General features: G+C 41.3%; 1 protein-coding gene across 5 annotated transcripts in view; it reads left to right on the top strand.

The window, feature by feature from the left end:
• Nucleotides 1-4789: 4789 nt before the first annotated feature.
• Nucleotides 4790-20993, top strand: part of LOC122652822 (protein-tyrosine sulfotransferase-like) — a 43628-nt gene continuing 27424 nt past the window's right edge. For 2 of the 5 annotated variants that reach the window (XM_043846689.1, XM_043846691.1), the window contains exons 1-6: nt 4791-4974; nt 5696-5794; nt 6292-6469; nt 6577-6648; nt 7422-7710; nt 19964-20107. In XM_043846689.1, the coding sequence (XP_043702624.1) occupies nt 5746-5794; nt 6292-6469; nt 6577-6648; nt 7422-7710; nt 19964-20107 (732 nt within the window). In that variant the 5' untranslated portion in view covers nt 4791-4974; nt 5696-5745. Of the gene's footprint in view, nt 4975-5695; nt 5795-6291; nt 6470-6576; nt 6649-7421; nt 7711-19963; nt 20108-20993 lie in introns of all 5 variants that reach the window. The other 3 variants (XM_043846692.1, XM_043846688.1, XM_043846687.1) reach the window with 3 other exon arrangements.

Raw genomic sequence — 20993 nt, 5'->3', positions numbered from 1 at the left:
CCCGGAGCTCCCTCTCCACGTCACGCAGGGTGCGCTATATCTGCACCTCACGAGAAGCATGACCCTCCAATCGAAGCACCGCCTTAGCAATACACTGATGGACCTACAATCAGCATGGCAGGCGGTAAAACAATCTAAAAATAAAGGGAGCAATGAACATGACAAGACAAAAAAGGGATAACTCACCGAGGCCATATCATGGTAGAGGGTCTGAGCCAGACAAGCATCGCTAAGCCTCTGCAAGGCCATCCTCGCGGTAGGGAGCCTGCCCCTATCCACCCACTCCCGTGACACGCCGGCTTCGACCAAGGTCGAGCCCTCCGGCACGCCCAAGGTGATCACCAGGGACTCACCCAGCGTGGGAAGATCAATGGCAGTACTGCCAGAGGAACTCACACCTTTCCCCTTGAAAAGGGGCAATACAGAAGATCCGGAAGGAGCGACAGAGGGAGGCAGAGGCATAGAGCCAGAAACGCCATCATCATCAGGAGAAGTACGGGGAAGGAGGACACGCACACCAGAGCTTGTCACGCGGGCATGTCCTGGTCCACCCTTCCGCTTTGCTCCAATAACCACAGGCGCAGAAGCGCCACTAACATCGGTCCCTCCAGCGGATGGACCACCCTGAGAAGCGGCCTTCCTCCGCAGATTGCCACGGAGCAAACTGAAGTCCGAACGCATATCCACTGCATAGACCGCCCAACCAATCAGATGACAAATACATTCAAATACCAACATGCCAATCAAGTACAAAAGACAATGTTCTTACCAAGACTCAGCTTTCAGAGAGACAGGAAGGCCTCCGAGTCCAACTCCTGGACGTGGAATGGATCGCGACCCAGGCACAGCTTGAGGGAGTCACCCTCAAAATCACTCAGCTCAAGCCCCTGATTGACCCTCTTGAGGTTAATAACTTCCCTAACAGTCCGTAATGGGCATCGGGGGACCGTGGCAAAAAAGAAGCGATCCCTCCAATACTTCACGTGACTAGTGATCCCCGTGAGAAGCTCCACAGAGGCATAGGGCCCCTTGAGCATGCGGCGAGCAAAGTGATAGCATCCATGGTTCCCCTTCTTCAACAGATAAAAGTGGGAGAAAAGGGGAACAGTGGTGACACACCCCAGGCGGGCGAAGAAGACATAGAAACCCAAGATCACCCTCCAAGAGTTGGGCAACACCTGCCCAGGGGTGAGGTGCCAATGCTCTAACACTAACTCGACAAAGCGAGGGATAAGAAGGCGAAGGCCCTAGAGAAAAAATGAACGGTAGAGACAGATCTCACCCGCACGGTGAGAGAAGGCATACTCGCCAGGCCCAGGAGCACGCAACATGACCTCGGCTGGAATATGGAACTCCTCACGGAGGGAGACCAAGTCAGAAGGTGACAAGATGCTAGCAACAGGGCCTAACCTATCAGCAGGACCGGCGGCTGAGGATGCCGCCCCAGAGGGCTGACTATCCCTACTGGGACCGGAGACACTAGAAGGTCCCACTCCTCCATCAGTATCACTAGGGGAGGGTATAGAGGAACGAGTACCCACAGAAGAAGGCGATCCGGGGGAACGCTCCACTGAAGCAGGACCAAGGTCACCCGGGAACGACATGAAGGACAAGTGGGGAATGAACTACTTACTCGAGAAAGCAATCTCCCCGAAGCTGGCAAGAAAAATGAAAGGAATGCCACCTGCAAAATATAAACAGCAGATCCATCACATACAAGAGGAAGAACAGGGAAGAAGAGCGAGGGTCCATCACACCCACGCCGCGGCCACCATAGGCGCGGCATCACCGGCAAGGCGCGGCCACACCCGCAAGGCGCGGCCACACCCAGGCGTGGCCACCCCAAGCGCGACCTCCCCAGCGAGGCCACCCCAGGTGCGGCCACCCCTGCGCGGCCACACCCATAGGCGCGGCCTCACCGAGGCGCGGCCACACCCGCAGGCGCAGCCTCACTGAGGCGCCGCCCTACAAAGAAAAAAAAAAAAAAAAAAAAAAAAGAGAGAAAAAGAAAGAAAGGGGATCGATTTACCTCAGAAAAAAGGTGACCGCGTAGAAAGACAGGCACACGGCGATGACGTGGCCACACCACGAGGCACGATCAAGTGATAGAGATCACAAGAGGCAAGGCACTCAAGCCAAGCACCACCCAAGCCTTCCAAGCAAACTAAGGCACCAAGAGAACACAAACCAAATACAAGGACCCAAAATCAAGCAAAGTGGATACTAGTGGAGGTGACCTAAAAACAAGCACATGGTGGGCACCAAAGAGAGGACAAAAGACAAAAAGGGGAATGCAAAGGGGGAATTAAAGGAGAGCAAAAGGGGAGACAAAAAGTAAGAAAGAGAAATGAGAAGTGAAAGAAGAGAAAGTGAGAGGAAGGAACATTTACCTACAAAAAACAAAAGAAGAAAAAGTGTAGGAGGAAAGGTTTGAACCCCCAACCTCTCCTACCTCATTAGTGGATTTACAGGCAAACCCCACAAGGAAAGTCTATTTGCAGCGGACCCCTCACTATGTAAAAGCATCTACTCTCTTGGACATCCTATCCCAAGAGAGTGGGGGGCAAAAGATACATCCAATATTCACCGGGCCAATCAACGATCGCCAGGTGTCACAGATGACCCGCTCCATAGCCAAGGGGAACGAACTGGGGTCCCAGCACCCGGGCCCAGGCGCGGCCACCACTAGGGCGCGGCCTCACCTAGGCGCGACCACACATCAGGGCGCGGCCTCACCTAGGCGCGGCCACCCCTCGGGCGCGGCCTCACCTAGGCGCGGCCACACATCCAGGCGCGGCCTCACCCAGGCGTGGCCTGCACCCAGGCACAACATTGTGGGCACGTGAAGAGGGTGCTACCCACCTATGACCCGATCGTATCGCTAAGACTCATGTCACCACTAGGACTCTAGACCGCCGCTTAGAGGTCACGTCACCCAGACGGATTCAAGCACCAAGGACGTTATCACCACACGCGGGTATCTATCCACCAAGGATCTTGATACCACTAGGACACTCCCTCCCGCGGGGAGATGATCAATCAGGATAGAGCCCCGTTACCCAGGGCCTCTATCCACTCAACGGAACAATCGCCATCAAACTGGGACTCTCCACACCGCCATACGCTACTATAAAAGGCAAGGTACACAACCCCATCAGGGACATCTAAACTCATACTGAATAATCACTATTCATCTGTTTGCGCCAGGAGATCTAACTTTGGCATCGGAGAGCCCTAGGCCGGAACCACACCGGTTCTCTCTGTTGATCCCTTGGTCCACTTATAGGTGACGGCACTCGCAGGACCGCTCGACGATTTCTTGACGCAACAGAGCCCTACCACATGCATATCCTTTCTTACCACTTCTCCAATCAAGGAGAAAATTGATTTTTTTGCAACTAAATTTTAATCTTCTCATGCATTCATGAACACTTAAAACCAATATGACTTTCTAATTTGAAATCATTTTCCATTCTTTTGGATATTTACATTTAATATTAATTAAGTTTAACCATGTCTATCAAAACAAATGTTGATCGGTAATCCATCAACCACAATCTACCATAGCAAATAATAACATGTATCAGTCAACAAAAATAATAAGTAGACAATCAATTAATACGATAGTTAATACATTAATTAATATGACATTTAGGTTTAAGTGTTTGTTTTTTATTTTGTTTAATTAAATTAAAATACATAAATATGTATTAATACAATTAATATGATACTTAATAAGACATATAATACAGATGCTTTTAAAAATCACGTACGGAACTAAGCTATCCCACAGAATGTGATAAAAGTCAAGAATTTGAATTATACGATCGAGTATGACAATTAATATGCGAACTTACTAACTATGAGCGGGAGAGGACGAGAAAAGATATTTTAAAACATACAAAAATCCTGAGAGGGGTTTGTGAACCCTAAGATGGTGGGTGAATAGTCCTCTATGGGTAGAGGGAAACTTAAACCTTAAATAGAATCTTCACAAAATTTTGCCACTCCTAGTTCTCAATTTATATAATTCGTCCTTATTTATTTATTAATTTTTTAAATTATTCGCCATTCTTCTACTTGCGTAGGAACCGGAGCCACTCATCGATTGGTGCAGTTTTACTTTCACCCTAAAAAAACTGGTGCAGTATTTGGTGGGCCCTTACCACTAATAAAAGATAAAAAAATGTTATTTTTAGTAATTTATAAGGCATGTTCACCATGTCAGTCGTCAGAGGCTCAGGGGTACAAACGAACATCTCCTCGAAACAAAAAAAAAAAAAGAAAGAAAAAAACAAAAATAAGTCAAACCTTCGACCATGTAAAGGATATTTTCGTCATTCAAAGTCCCCCATAAAGTTGCTTTCTATGTGGTCAATAGCGGTAACCGTGTTGTTGGAAAATGAAGTTCATGGAATCTCGAGCTTTGTATAAACGGAGCTCCTCCGGTGGTGCACGTTAACTAAAAAGTGCCTTTCTATACGTTCATTTACCGTTTTGCCCTGTAGAGAGACTCACATGTCTTTCTTTCTACCTCTCTATTCTCTCAACTTTTTTTTTTTTTTAATTTTTATTTTTGTGGAATAAAGAGAAGGATTATTGGATTAATCGTTGAATTTGGTCATTTGGATTTCCTGTAACGTTTGGAGTTTGGTGTCTTCGGACACCGAGAGAGATTCAAGAAATAAAGTACAGTAAACACTGTACAGGATCAGAAGGGGAGAGGAAAATGGGAAAAAATTGAACTTTGTTTGCATTACTGTGTTCTTCTTCTCCTTCTTCTTCTTGTTGTGTGTAAATAATTTGGATTTTTTGGTAAATAAAAGGGAATTGAGAGAACTTCAGCAGCTCCTGTAACTGGAAGGTTCTAAGTTCTGTCACTGCGGGGACCCATTCTTTGATCGTGAGTTTGTCTGCTAGAATTCCAACATAACTTCTGGATTTATGAGCACGAGATCCCGGAATCCGAGACAGGTAGGGTTAACCCTCATTGAATTTCGTTGTTTTCCAGGCTTAAATGCTTTGTCTATTCCTCAATGTTCAAATGTTTGAATTTTTGCCGCTGCTGTTGCGTCTTGGGTTTTGTTTAGGGTTCTTCTGGTTCCGGTGGGTTTTTTCTCCGTTTATTGGTTTCTTTTTTTGATAAAATACTCATTCTTTCTTTTCTGACGCTCGAATGTTGATGTTTTTGAAACTAGAAAACTATTTTGGTAAGTTTTGTTATTTTCTATCTCTGGACAATGAGCTTTACTAATATAATTGGGACAATGTTTTCTGTCCGGGAGCAATAATTTTAATCCCTTCGCTTCACTTTGCCTTCGTTGTTTCGTTTGGAGACTGGTTGGTGCTTCTGATATTGAATCCTAACGTTTTCATTTTCTTTGTTCTCTACACTACAAAAATTGGGTTTTGTTCCTTCCTCCCTATGGATTGAATTCTGCTATTGTCATAATTTAGAAGTTTTGTCTTGCTCTTTTTATTTTAATATATTTTTTGTATTACATACTTTTGATCTTTTTATTTGCTGTTTTCTTCTCTAAATATTCCGCAATTTGCCGACTGCACACCGGGATGATTTTGATTGTTGTTTGATATTTAGTTGTGAATTTTATGCCTTTTCCCATTTTTGGCTCTTCATTGTGCCAACTGGGATACACGTTTCTTCCCCTCAGTTCTTCTTCCTCTCATAATACAGTTCCGTTCTTGTTTCTGGTTGAATTTAATTGGATAGGAGAAGAGGTGGATATGGCTCCTGCTAAAAAATTCGTCATGCTGGTGATGGTTTTTACCTTGGGTATGTATTTGTGTTTCCCCGTTTGTTTTTTTGTCTATATTGAAAGGTAACTTTATACTTCCCTGCTTCACCAATTTTTTTCCCTCTGTTTGGCAATATTTGTTGCATTGGTTGTGGATGTATTTGATGTTTCCCCTATTCATATTTGCTGTTTACTGCCTTAAACCCCCCAACCCACCCAAAAAAAAATAAAAAAATTCAATATATTTTTTCCTTTTGATCTACTTTTTCAATTGGAAAACAATTTCTGTTTTTTTTTTCCTTTCTTCCTAGTTAGTCACCAAGTTTCTTTTATTCTGTGGTTTACCAGCACATTTGTAACTTGAGCCTGAAAATTTTGTGTGTAAGCTGACAAGTTATTCCTGCAAAACTTCTATGCTTATTCTATCTTTGTCATCGGTTAAATATCTTGCAAATTATTTCTTTTCCTTCTCTCTTTTGGGATGTCATAGGCCTTTTTGGTAAAGTAAATGCTGGATTTTCTGTTGTCTTTCCAGTCAATGCACCAATAAATGCTTATTCTACTGAGAAAGATTTTGTGCACTGTGAAAGTACTGTCAAGAAGTGGGCGGCTTCTTCTCTTGATGCAGAGGTAAAAGAAGACAGACATACATTGCGAGATCTTCTGTTCTTTCTCCATATCCCCAGAACAGGCGGGCGCACGTATTTTCATTGGCAAGTAGTCATACATTTTACTTTTAAGAAAACAGTTTTCTCAGAATTGAGACCTTGATTCCAAGATATTTGTGTTCCCCACTTATGGCCATCTTTCTGTCTTACAGCTTTTTGAAAAAAATGTACACTAGTTATCTGGAATGTCCCCGATCTTATGATAAGCTTCGGTTTGATCCAAGGTAACTTTCTCTCCATTCATCTCTTCGGTCTGTACTAGAAGCTGTTTCTATATTTATGGATGTATATAAATGTGTTAAGCTAGTCTGGACTCTGGACTTCAATAACAAACTGATAATTGAAAGGGTGCTTATGCTTCTGAGTCTTTTGACAAGAATAACTCGGTGGTAATTCTTGTAGGTTTCTTTCCACTGCATTAAATTGGGGCATACCTTTCTTAATTATGTGAATCACACGATTTTGATAAAAAGTGAAATTTTTGGTAAAGAAGATAATGAAGATATAACACAGATTATTCTAAATATAATGGTTTATTCATATTCAGTAATGTGTCAAAGACGAAGATCTTATTACCTAAAATAAAGAGAGAAATGACGTCTAAAAAGTGCGAAATAAAGCAAGTTACATTTTTTTTGGGGGGGGGGGGGTTGCAGTGAGGACTCAGTCATTAGGTTTTCATTTAATATATTTTAAGTATTTCATATTGCATGGATTTAGCTAAATATAATGTTCTCTCAAAAAGAGAACCCAAAATTGGAGGTATTGCTGAAATATGTTGCCTACATAACTACACAATTTTCCTATTTTGCTGTGCAAAAATATCAAGTTGGTATTGTCAGGAAAAAGGTTAAAATCAGCAGTTTGATGACTACTGTGGTAGATATCAGTTTCTTATGCTAACTCAAGTCTTTCAGTTCCAATAATCAGCTACTGTAAAATCTTTAATTTGGTTTCTGTAAGGTGTTGTGAAAGGTTTCTTTGGCTTTTTATGCAGCCAACCAAATTGCAGATTGATGGTTACTCATGATGACTATAGCATGGTTTCCAAGCTTCCACAGGAGAGAACTTCTGTGGTTACAATACTAAGAAACCCAGTTGATCGTGTCTTTAGCACATATGAATTTTCAGTGGAGGTTGCAGCTAGATTTTTGGTGCATCCTAACTTAACTTCTGCAACACAAATGACGAAACGTATACGCTCAAAGAACAAGGAAGTAAGCACGTTGGATATATGGCCATGGAAGTATTTGGTTCCTTGGATGAGGGAGGACCTTTTTTCCCGGGTATGTTCCATCTGAATATCTGATAATCTAGTCTGTGCTGATGTATAAGTGTCGTTTTATTTCTTAAAGCTCATCAGGCCACTTCCTTTGTCTCATAATGATCCACAATGGTCCTTGGAATCAAACTTTCATTACTCGAAGAAATTTATGACTAGTTACCTTTCTCACCCCCTTACTAATCGGTTTTAATCTTCTAGAGATAAATTGTTGGGCACCACAAACCCAACAAGTTTTGGGGACCGGTTGTCTTGATACCCTTTTCCTTTATGGTGGTTGGAGGCCAGTGAAACTTCCGGTCGAATCGTGCGCACATGATGGTGTGACACTAAGCACCTGGGGCTCACGTTATGTGCTTCTCAGGGTGATTGACCTACTCACTGTTGCATTTTCTTGTGTTATTAATCTGTAAGGATTCACAATTGTCAGTATGATATGACTCATAGCATGAATAGCCAATGATTATTGCTAGTGTTACATCACTTACATGGACTATTCTAATGGATGAAAATGGACAAGTGTTAGATTCTGACACCACAGATTCTTTGGCATCACAGATTTCCTCTCTTTCTAGTCCTCCCTTGGGCATAAATGAACATGTAGGATGCCCTATAAATTCCATCTTCTGCTATACAAGGCTTAGAAGCTTTTAGGTGGAATCATGTACATTTATTTGTGGTTATGCCCTTCTCTACATATAACCGTGTAGTTCATTAGACATCTTAGGTTGATCCTCAAATTTAATTCTTTGACAGGTCCCAAGTCCATGTTTTTTTCCCTGAAAATTGAAACCTTTCTGCTTTTTTTTTTTGTGGCATAACAGTCCAATCACATGTCAGGTACAATGTTAATTATTTTTGTTTCCCTGTTCTATAGGGTTTCTGATGTCTGGGATCCCATATGGCATGTCAGATAGGCTTGTGAGGTGGCCTCACCATCATTTTGTGAGGTCAGAAATACCTTATTTTCTAATCTATCAGGGTTGGATTGCGTCCATGCAAATCAGTGTCCTCTTCTCATAGCTGTATATATTCTTCAACAATGTCCTGGTCAGCTACTATACCGTCTTTCACTTCTGCCAACTCTGCAAACGTGGCCATTTTCTTTCTTGATGGATTCAACAATTAAATCTTGAAAGTTTCCTCATTCTTATTGGTTTACATTTTGTTGGAAAGGGAGATCCTTCACTGCAGGTGCTGAAAGCAACTGATTTTGAACTTTTTTTTGTCAGATTCTATCATAATTTAACCGTATGATAGTAAATGACTGGCATAGGGGCAGGAATTGTGAAGGAATGGTATATTCCTTTCCACCTTGAAGGTAGGATACCTATTTCATTTTACCAAAGGGTCTGGCTGCGAGGTCCATAGTATGGGCTAGAGAAGTCCCCTGTGATTCCTCCCTATGATATCTCTGCTTTAGGTCATTTTCAAACTGATTATTTTAATCTTCTAGATTTGTTGGATTGTATGGGCCAGAATACCGTAGGAATATTCTGGACTTTTTACTATTCTATTTTGTGTACAGCCATCGCGGCTATGTTAGGGGCAATACTGTCCTTGTATTTTTGACTCTTTGTTATAAATACATAGCTTGGGGTCTGTCTTAGACTATCCAAGCATTCAAACTCTAATTCTAATCTGTTAACATGGTATCAGAGCAGGCTTCGAATTAGGGCTCTCCATCCCTCCATTCTCGATCTCTACTTCTCCCTTTCCTCCACCTTTTTTCCTGTTAAAATCCTTGAATAATGGCTTGAATCAAAGTGACTACAGCCGTCCTTTATTTATAATAAGAGAAAGAATGTTCTGGAATAGGTACAAGGACAATATTACCCCTATGACCATTTTACCCTTGAACCCATATTACAACACTCCCCCACAAGTTGGTGCATACATGTCAAACATGCCCAACTTGCTAACAATAGAACAAAATAATTTACTACAAATTCCCTTAGTGAGAATATCAACCACTTGATCACTAGACTGAACAAACGGAATACAAATGACTCCTTGCTCCAGTTTCTCCTTGATAAAGTGCCGATCAATCTCAATATGTTTGGTGCGGTCATGTTGGACTGGATTATGGGCAATACTGATTGCAGATTTGCTGTCACAATAGAGTCTCATGGGAAGATCAACTGACATTCCAAGATCTTGAAGAAGCCCCTTGAGCCAGAGAAGTTCGCAGATGCCTTGTGCCATGGCTCTAAACTTAGCTTCTGCACTTGACTGAGCTACCACTGCCTGCTTCTGGCTTCTCCAAGTAGTTAAGTTACCTCCAACATGGGTGCAATATCCAGAAGTAGACCTTCTATCATCAGGGCTGCCTGCCCAATCTGCATCAATATAAGCTTCTACTCGGAGATGACTATGTGAGGAATATAGGGCTTCTTTACTAGGAGAGGACTTCAGGTACCTTAGGATCTGGTATGCTGCTTCTAAGTGAGAAGAGTGAGGATCATGCATAAACTGGCTGACTACACTTACTGCAAATGCAATATCTGGTCGGGTATGGGATAAATATATCAATCTCCCAACCAATCTCTGATAACTTCCCTTATCCACAGGGTCACCTCCCTTACTCTTCAAGTGTGTGTTGGGTTCCAGAGGTGTATCGGTAGGTTTACACCCAAGCATCCTAGTGTCACTCAATAAATTAAGAGTATACTTTCTTTGGGAAAGAGATATACCTTTTGCTGAATAGGCAACTTCTATTCCCAAGAAATACCGCAATCTGCCCAAGTCTTTGACCTCAAACTCAGTACCCAAGTAGGTCTTCAACTTCTGAATTTCTTGTGTATCACTTCCGGTAATCACTATATCATCTACATAGACAATCAAAATAGTGATATGCTGTCCCACTCTTTTAACAAACAGTGTATGGTCAGCATTGCTCTGCTTATATCTATTGGCAACCATGGCCTTATGGAAGCGACTAAACCAGGCCCGGGGAGACTGCTTTAAGCCGTATAATGCCTTCTTCAACTTACACACCTTTCCCTGGGTGTCTGGTGAGGCACATCCAGGAGGTATCTCTATATAGACATCTTCTTCCAACTCTCCATGTAGGAAGGCATTCTTCACATTAAGTTGTTGAAGATCCCAACCTTGATTCACAGCACAAGAAATGATGACTCACTGTATTCATCTTTGCCACAGGAGCAAAGGTCTCTTGATAGTCGATTCCTTGGATTTGAGTGAACCCTTTGGCAACCAACCTTGCTTTATACCTTTCTACTGAGCTGTTGGACTTGTGCTTTACAACAAAGACCCATTTGCAGTCAACGGGTTTCTTCCTTGGAGGAGGAATCACCAAATCCTAGGTCTGATTTTTCTCTAGGGGCACGCATTTCTTCATTCATCGCATCTTTACATTTTGGTTCTGCTACTGCTTCCTGCCAATTGTTAGGAATAGTAACAGAGGATAATGAAGACACAAAGGCATGGAAAGAAGGAGTTAGCAAGTTGTAGGACACAATTGGAAATTGGGTGTTGTGTACAACTTTGCTTTGGTTTCCGAATAGCAATAGGTAAATCCAGACTAGGATTAGAAGGAAGCTTACCAGGAGAGTGAGTGGGATGACTCAGAGTAGGTGCTGATTGAGTAGGATCAGTGGTGGTGTTCTCTTTGTACAAAGGTCCTTGAGAAGGAAAAGATGTTCCCTGAGAATAGCTCTTCAAACTTTTCTCCCCCTGGACTGGTTGCTGGTCAATCTATCCCAAGCCTTTTCCCCTATATCGATCTCACCAAAATTAGGGTTTTTTTCAAAACCTTGACAAAATCGATTTGGGGTGTTGCCCTGTCTATTGTTGCTGATTTTTGGAGACCTATTTATCATCATTCCAGGAGTTCCTCCCTTCAATTTTTAGAGCTTCGCTTGGAGGTTTTATTGGATTTCTCCTTCAACTAGCCCTTCTGTGACTTGGGTTCTTCTCTGTTGCGATTATGGGTGACTCAATCACTTCTACTGCTACTTCTGATCACTATGGCCAAGGCAAAACAGAATATCACACCTTTCCTCCTAATCCCATCAAATTGGATGGCTCCAACTACCTGCTATGATCTTGATCTACATCCTTTGCCATTGCTGGCCGTGGCCTTACTGGCCATATTGATGGCACCGGTGTTAAATGAATTGAACCTGGTACTCTTCAAAGTAGGTGGCTTGCCAAAAATGGAGTTCTCATGTCATACCTGATTGGTTTTATGACTTCAGACCTTACACATGGGTTTCTTCTCTTTGATACAGCTTCTCAAATTTGGTCTGCTTGCAAGGAAACATACGGGCAACTTGGCAATGATGCTCAAGTTTATGAACTCTGGAAGAAGGTCCTTCACACTACTCAGGGAGAGTTATCAATCTCTAAATCCTATGCTACTCTACGCAGCCTCTGGCAACAATTGGACCACTTTTCTGATTTCCACCCTACTACAGCTGTTGACATTGCTGCCTGTAAGAAACATATGGACAAGATCAGGGTTTATGATTTCTTAGCAGGGTTGAATGTGGAGTATGACCAGATTCGTGTTCAAGTGTTGGGCCATTCTCCTTTTCCCACACTTGAATAGTCCTATGCCTTGGTCTCCTCTGAAGAAAACCGTAGGGCTGCTATATTACACCCTCCTATTATCGACAGATCAGCCCTACAGACTGCTGGTTTGGCTACTACTGCACCTACTGGAAATCTCTATATTGGTGATTCTACTACAGGCACTGTTACTTGTGAGTATTGTCACAAACCTTACCACACCAAAGAGAAATGTTGGAAACTTAATGGGAAACCAACTGACTTTAGGCTACTGCCAAGAAGAAAACAAAAAACAAGGCAAATCACTCTGAGACTGTTACTACAGCCCCGGTTACTACCATTGGGCTTTCCCAGGATGATCTATAGGCATTCCTACTTGTGCTAAAGTCTTCCGCTGCTACTGCCTCTACTACATCCATTACTGCCAATTCTCCTGCTCCTTCAGGTTCAAACTTTGCCCGGTTAAGTATTTCATTTGGTGGTCATTGTGCTTCAGTAGCTTCCCATCCTTGGATCATAGATTCTGGAGCTATTGATCACATGACTAGTTCCTCTAGTATTTTCCATCTCTATTCTCCCACTTCTGGGAAAGACAAAGTCAAGGTAGCTGATGGTTCCCTTTGTTCCATCTCTGGCAAAGGAATCATCAACTGCACTTCCTCTCTTACTTTGTCTTCTGTTCTGCACATTCCTAATTTTGCTACTAACCTCCTTTCTATTAGTAGCCTTACTCGTGAACTTAATTGCAAAGTAACTTTTTTTCCTTCCCATTGTGTTTTTCAGGATCTGGTGACAGGGAAGACGATTGGATGTGGTAAATTGCAAGGTGGATTGTACCTGCTTGATGATGGTCGTCTTTCTCCACTAATAACACCTCCTCCACTCCACCAGAACTCCTTCGTCTGTTCGGAACTTTACCAATGGCACTTTAGATTAGGTCACCCCCCATTAAGCACGTTATCTTATTTATTTCCTGCTTTAGTCAAAGGTTGTGATAAACCTGATTTCTTTTGTGAGGCTTGTGTTCTGGCCAAACTGACACATTCAACTTATTTTATTTCAAATAAAAGGAGTTTCTTCTTATTTTCATTTGGTGCATTCTAATGTTTTGGTGCATTCTAATGTTTAGGGCCCTAGTTGTAAAATTTCTTTTTCTGACCATCGTTGGTTTGTTTCTTTTATTGACTGTCACTCTAGGAACACATGAGTATATCTTATACACACAAAAGATCAGGTTTTTTCATGTTTTAAGCATTTTCATAAACTGGTTCAAACTCAGTTCCGAGTTACTCTCAAAATTTTGAGAAGTGATAATAGAACCGAGTATAAAGAATCTTAATTTAAAAAATTCTTGGCTGATCATGGCATTATTCACCAGACTAGTTGTGTAGATACCCCAGCCCAGAATGGTGTGGTTGAAAGAAAAAACCGTCACTTATTAGAAGTGGCCAGAGCCTTGATGGTTGCTCGGCATGTTCCCTCCCAATATTGGGGGAATGTTGTTCTCACTGTAACCTATCTTATTAATAGGTTGCCTTCTCGAGTTCTTGGCTCCCATAGTCCGACTGGGGGATTCCTCCTTTGTGGTTTCCCCTAAAGTGTTTGGCTGTGTGTGTTATGTTATAAGTTTTACCATCCCCCTTCCCGATGTACTTTGGTCAGTATGGATGTTATTTTTCATGAAAGCCTTTCCTATTATTTTTCACCACCTCTTCAGGGGAAGAGTTCTAGCGCAGAAGTGTTGACCTTTGAGGTTCCTCCTCTCTTATCCCCTGTGGCTGCTGCCCAACTTCCTGTGGCTGTTGCCCAGCCTCCTTTGACTGCTGCCCAGCCCCCTTTGACTGCTGCTCCTTCATCCGAGGGGAATCCTTTACAGGGGGAGTCCATGGAAAATAGTAGTGGTGATGTTCCTATTCGGGGGGAGCTGACTCCAGTCCAGAGAACCATTGGTGAATTCTAGAAGAGAATAGACAATTCCAACATTATCACCTATAGAAAGGGATGTTCTAAAAAAGGGCAGCTTCAATCCACTGTAGCATCAATACCCATCCAGTTGTCGACTTAAGATCCAGATCCTTCTTGTCCTGGTAAGACCTCTTCTTCTGACCTACCTATTGCTCATCGCAAAGGTATTAGGATTTGTACTCAACATCCCATATCACTGTTTGTTTCTTATAGTTCTCTTTCTCCTTCCTGTTGTGCATTTGTATACTCTCTTTCTTCTGTTTCCATTCCTAAAAATTGGTAGGAAGCATCTACAGATGGAAAGTGGAAGACAGTAATTTTGGAAGAAATGAGAGCATTGAAAAAAAATAATACGTGGGAACTTGTGGCTCTTCCTCCAGGGAAAAAGCCACTGAGATGTAAATGGGTATTTGTGGTCAAATAGAAGGCAGATGAACAGTGGATCAATACAAGGCACGTCTGGTTGCAAAGGGCTTTACTCAGACATATGGAGTTGACTATCAGGAGACCTTCACACCAGTTGCAAAACTCAACACTGTAAAAGTATTGTTATCTTATGTAGTGAATCTTGGATAGGATCTTCAGCAGTTGGATGTGAAGAATGCCTTTCTCCATGGAGAGCTAGAGGAAGAGGTGTATATGGACATTCCACTGGGTTTCTCTGATGGCAATACCAGGGGCAAGGTTTGTAAATTGAAGCGTGTTCTCTATGGGTTGAAGCAGTCACCTATAGCTTGGTTCGGTAGATTTCATAAGGCTATGGTTTCTGTGAGATACAAGCAAAGTAATGCTGATTATACCTTGTTCATAAACGAGTTGGTGATAAGGTAACTATCCTCATAGTCTATGTTGATGATATTATAGTGACCGGAAATGATGGTGATGAGATCAATAAATTGAAGCTCTTCCTTGGCTGTAAGTTTGAAATAAAGGATCTGGGAACTCTAAAATATTTTCTAGGGATAGAGGTTGCTCGATCTTCAAAGGGCATCTTTCTTTCGCAAAGGAAATATATCCTAGATCTATTGTCTGAGACTGGGCTGTTAGGGTGTCATCCTTTAGATACTCCTATGGAGGCTACTACAAGACTTGAGGAGAAAGAGGGTGAACCTGTTGACAAAGGTTGTTATCAGCGATTGGTGGGCAAACTGATCTATCTCTCTCATACATGATCAGATATAGCCATTACCGTGAGTTTGGTAAGCCAGTTTATGCATGATCCTTATTCCTCTCTTATGGAGGTAGTTCTTCACATCTTGCGATATTTGAAGTCTACTCAAGGAAAAGGAATACTTTTATCTCCCAATCGTCATCTAAAAGTTGAAGCTTATATTGATGCCGATTGGGCTGGCTCTACTGACAGAAAATCCATTTCTGGATATTGTTCTTTTGTGGGTGGAAACCTTGTCACACGGCGTAGCAAGAAGCAGAATGTTGTGGCAAGATCCAGTGCTGAAGCAGAGTTCTGTGCGATGGCACAAGGAATCTGTGAACTTTTATGGCTTGGAGGATTGTTGCTGGATATTGATGTTGGTGTCCATCTTCCCATGATACTATATTGTGATAATAAAGCGGCCATTAGCATTGCTCATAACCCTGTCCAGCATGATCGTACTAAGCATGTGGAGGTTGATCTACATTTCATTAAGGAGAAGCTTGAAGCCGGACTCATCTGTGTTCCCTTTGTGAAGTCTGCTGATCAGTTAGCCGATGTGTTCACTAAGGGGCTAAGTGGCAAAGTGTTTCATCCTATTTTAGTCAAGTTGGGCATGCATAACATATATGCATCAACTTGAGGGGGAGTGTTGGATTGTATGGGCCAGAATACTGTGGGAGTATTCTGGACTTTTTACTATTTCTATTTTGTGTACAGCCATCTCGGCTATGTTAGGGGCACTACTGTCCATGTATTTTTGACTCTTTATTATAAATACATAGCTTGGGGTCTGTCTTAGACTATCCAAACATTCAAACTCTAATTCTGATCTGTTAACAAGATTTTCATTTTTAAGGGGAAGTTTTAAGGGTTTAATAGTTCTCGGTCTGTTTAGGGTGAAGTAAATATATCCAATCTTATGCTTCTTGAATTGAGTATGCAGCTTACTTAGAATTGAATTCTTCCAGTTAGTTTTGGATATTGGTCATCGTTAGATCACTTTGATTGTTATGTGCCGTGGGAGGACTTACTTTTATGTTCCATTGCTATTGCCATTTGCCAATACCAAAGTTCATTTGACTTTCCATAATACACCCAATCTTTGGCTTTGTGTGTATTTTTTGCTCCAATACTAAACTGATGTCTCACAGAGCTAGGGTGTCCTACTTTTAGCTGCTTAAGCATTGACAATCAATGAATGAAACTTGATTTGCAATTTATGAAGGTACTATTCAGGGGGTTTGCTTTGATTAACTGCCTAGGAAATGCAGTTTGAAGGTCATTCCAGATGAAGAAGTGGGTGCAGGCCTTGGGGATGGAGATGGAGTCGCACTGTAAAAGGTTTATGTCTAGGGAACAGAAATGAAAGAGAAAGAAGGTTTGTAAGTTTATAAACACTACTCTCAACGGAAAACACAGGGAAATGATTGGGATAAAGAGAATCTATAATGTTTTTTTTTAATGAATAAAAAATTCATTAACAAAGGAAAAGAAAAGGGGGGGGGGAGAGAACAGACGAACCACAAGCAAGGGCCTGAAGAAGAAAAGGGGGGAGAACCCCAAGAAACCACAACAAACAAACAAAAATGGAGGAGGCTAGAGCAATCTCTCCTGACCAAAGCAAACAAAAGCCAATGACAACGCGTCAAGCAGGTCCATCTTCAAAGTAAATGCAGGAGCCAAGAAATAAAGAATCCCTGAAAAAGCGGGACATCCCATGTAATCATAGCTAGTTGGTCATGATTGCGAATATTCTTAGAGGCAAAAGCTTCTTGACAATGGGCAAAGAATAGCCCTGGAGGGCCCGTTTCTTGGGATAAGGAGGGGAGCTTAGGTCAAGCCAGCTGTAGACACGAAAGGGGTGGAGAGGGGCAACAGAGGGCTGCGGAGGATTTCCCAGATGTTCAAACTAAGTAGTCTTTGATTTCCCAGATGAAGTAACAAACTAAGCAACATTCACTCCCTAGTGAATATCAATTCCAGTGGAAGCTGAGACAGCAAATTATATTAATGATGATTTTGCAAAACAAGGAGTTGCTTGTCCTAGATTATGTACTGATGAAAGTTTGCCTCTGTAAAGATGCCATTTATAAATTTTTATGTTTCTTTTTCTTGTTTTGGGTGTGCTTGGCTCGTTTCCTTCTTCATTCCCCTCTTTTCTATCAAATAAGTCGGTTAATTAACCCCCTAAGAAAATTGAGTAAGCAATATTAGAACTGCCATTGTAAGTGGAGATATCTGGTGTTTTCCCAAACATATCGTTGTGTAGAGATTAGAGAAGGTGACATAGCCTTTGACTATCACACCACATGGAGGCCATGTTGGGTAAGGCAAGCATAAGAGAAAGACAAGATACCCTTGAGTCAGAATTTGTACATCCACCCTGCTTGTCTTTGGTTGCATCTGGGATGATTCGATGACTGATGGAGATACATCTGTATACTACGCATGGATTTTGAGTTTTTCAATTGATTGCATGTTGCTAAAAAGGATGGTGTTGATCGATGGAATTTGTATTCAATCGGTCAGCCACTATTCATTTCAAGGATCAGACAATTGCAATCCTTGCCAGAAACTCACGCTCGACTGGTCTGATCTAAAATAATATATACAGTGACATATATGATCGTTCGGCTAGATTGGACCAATCCACAGTATTTTTGTGATCTATAAATGGATTGGGTGATACAGTCCTGATTCCAGATAGTCTCAATCTGATTTGTATCATTTGGGATCACTGTGGCTCCTGATCTAAAAACCATGTAACAACCATGGTACAAGATCTTGCCGAGATCTCGCTATTTTCTCAGTTTCGGCAGCTCTCGAGATGAGACCATAGTCTATATAAAAAATATAAAATATCTCGGCTGAGATCTCGGTATCTCGCCGAGATCTCAACCTATATCTCAGTATCTCGCCGAGATCTCGACCTATGAGTCCAACCAGACCAACTTAAGTGTTATAAAATTCCCCCTCTCGGCGATATTTCGACCCCAAAGTCGAAATCTCGCCTCCTCTCGCCAGTTTCGGTCTATTGTGAAGGAAAACCCAACTTTGGTGGATTTTTTTTTGGCAAATGTCACCTCTAAGTGAAGATTAAAGCCGGAAGATTCAACATTCAAGCTTCAACATCAAGCGAGGGAGTTGGTTTGCTTCTCAAGAACACTATTAGGTAACTATTCATCTCAAAAACAAATTTTTTCATAGAAACATGATCACTACTTGTTTGTTGATTATGTACTTATTATATGTGATACAATGTCCAACTTGGTCGTTATGTTGATCCGATCCGACACTTGTTTCAGTACTAGCTACTCTCAAATGGTAAGACTTGTTACACGGTTACACTTGTATTTGTTTAATCTATCTCTTTCCAAGTTTCTAACAATTATTAACAAACCGTTGAATTGTCACAATGTATGATTATAAAATATGAATATGATGCCCAATACTTAAATGGTTTATGGTTTGATGTATTTTAGCTCCTCATGCTTATTTAAGTTGTTTTACACCTCTACTCATGGTACTAAATCTCGTTTCGTTTTGGTGTTTCGGTCTGACCGAAATTTCAGAGATACCGTCGAAATATGGTATTTTTCTGTGGGTGTAAAATGCAATAAATGACCGAGATTTCTGAAATTTCCGAAACAAGATGACCGAAATTATTGAGATTTCCGAAATTTCTGAAACGAAATGACCGAAATTACCGAGATTTCCGAAATTTCTGAAACGAGATGACCGAAATTTCCGAAATATTCAAAATATTGCATTTTTCAATTCGATGTTGCATTTCGTTTCGACTCAACCGAGATACTTGAAATTCTCGAAATCTCGACCGATACGAAACGAGTTTTAGTACTAGGCCTCTACTTTAATTATATGAGTTCTAAATATTGTGTGGAATAGCCTAGGGTAGACCTCACGTACGCCATAGACTACCAACCTAGGGTCCAAAGTCAAAGTACCATTTTGGGTTTGAAATTGTAAAAACTAATGTTTCCATTGTGTTTAGAAGGTCTAAAATAGAGTGGATGCCAAGTTTCAGGACCTATCTTGGCCATATGACCACTGAAACCCACCACCGAGTTGAAACGGGAAAAAATGCACCATCTCACTGAGATCTCGGCAGAACTCGGTTTCGTGGCAGGCGAAACCAGGGTCGAAACCGAGTTCTAAAACCTTGGTAACAGCTCTATGGGGTAGTTAACTTCCAAACAGGAAGGGTTTTCCCTTGTGCAGTTTCTTCACATCTCAATTGTAGTTATTATTTCTGATATTTAGGGGATGGAGAGATGTCAAGTATAATTTTGTATTTCTGGATAATGAGTAAAATTTAAAAAATGATGTTACAAAGATAGTTGGGGCGTCCTTGACTTAACTTGCAATCCCAATTCCTGGGGGATAGCTTTGCGTTCCTTTTCTTTGTGGGGGACACAGGGTGGGGGTTGTGTACTATTCTTTTCTCCGGGCTGATTAGTAAGTACATCCTATCTTTCTAATAGATTGCTCTGTACTAATTTTTGTCTTAAATTTGCGCTTTAATGAGGAATTCCCCTGACAAATGATGCCTCTTATAGTATTTATCATTTCATCCAATGGACAGAGAGATGCTCGAAAACGTGGTGATTTTAATTCTATTAGAGAAAGCAATGATTCATATGACATGGAAGATGTTGTTATGCCTCTACGTGAATTCATCAATGATCCTGTAGCTCGCGACATCATTCACAATGGAGCCACTTTGCAGGTATTCTTAGCTTCTACACTCATGACAACTATGAAACCACATTACATTAGCATGAGTTTTTCTTTTGATTTTCAGTCATTCGTGATGGTGCCTCAAATTTTCTTATTTTGTGCTAGTATCTCACGGCCATGATAGAGGTTAAGTTGCTTATTGCTAATGGCCCTCTAATGGAATGATTATGCACATAGTACTGATTTTATTGCAGATGTTTCCTTTATTTCCTTTCTACTCATTTCTTATTGTAAGAAATTTGTTCTGACCTTCAGTTTAGACACTGAAAGATGCAGGAGTATGCCCATGTAAAATTGAATGCATGACGACACATTCTTCCTAGTAAAAGGGATATGAAATCAAGAGTTTAGATCAGTTATCATGGGGGTGGCATTGAGAAAATGGCCCTTTTATTTTTGTTACTGCCTTCATGCCCCTGCTACAGGGGTTGGATACCTAGAAAGGCCAACCTCGACAATGGATGCCATAGAGTGATATAATTATTTTATTATTATTCTTATCTGGTATGGGCGTGAGATTCCTAGTCAGTGATTGAATTTTATATCCTTTTATGGATGACCCCTATATAGTCATTATTCTACTTAAGGTCGATTTATAAATGTTGAATGTATGTTCTGGTGTCTTAACATAAAGATTTTTAGGTATTAAAATCCTTGCTAGAAATTTTAGGTTTTAATTGGTGAACTCAAACCATTTTTTAGGGATTTATGGGTGTGTAATGGTTTATGATATTGTTTGAACATCAAAAGGGAGTTGATAACGTTAACAAGGGTTGGCAACTTGTCACTTGGCAAGCTATTGATCGACATTTCATCCATCTCAACGGTCAAATTTCAATCAGAAAATGATCATGCTATATGGGTTAAAAGTGTCT

This window comes from Telopea speciosissima, chromosome 2 (genome assembly GCF_018873765.1).
Source record: "Telopea speciosissima isolate NSW1024214 ecotype Mountain lineage chromosome 2, Tspe_v1, whole genome shotgun sequence".
Lineage (NCBI taxonomy): Eukaryota > Viridiplantae > Streptophyta > Magnoliopsida > Proteales > Proteaceae > Telopea > Telopea speciosissima.
This window is presented reverse-complemented; position numbering and strand designations above follow the sequence as displayed.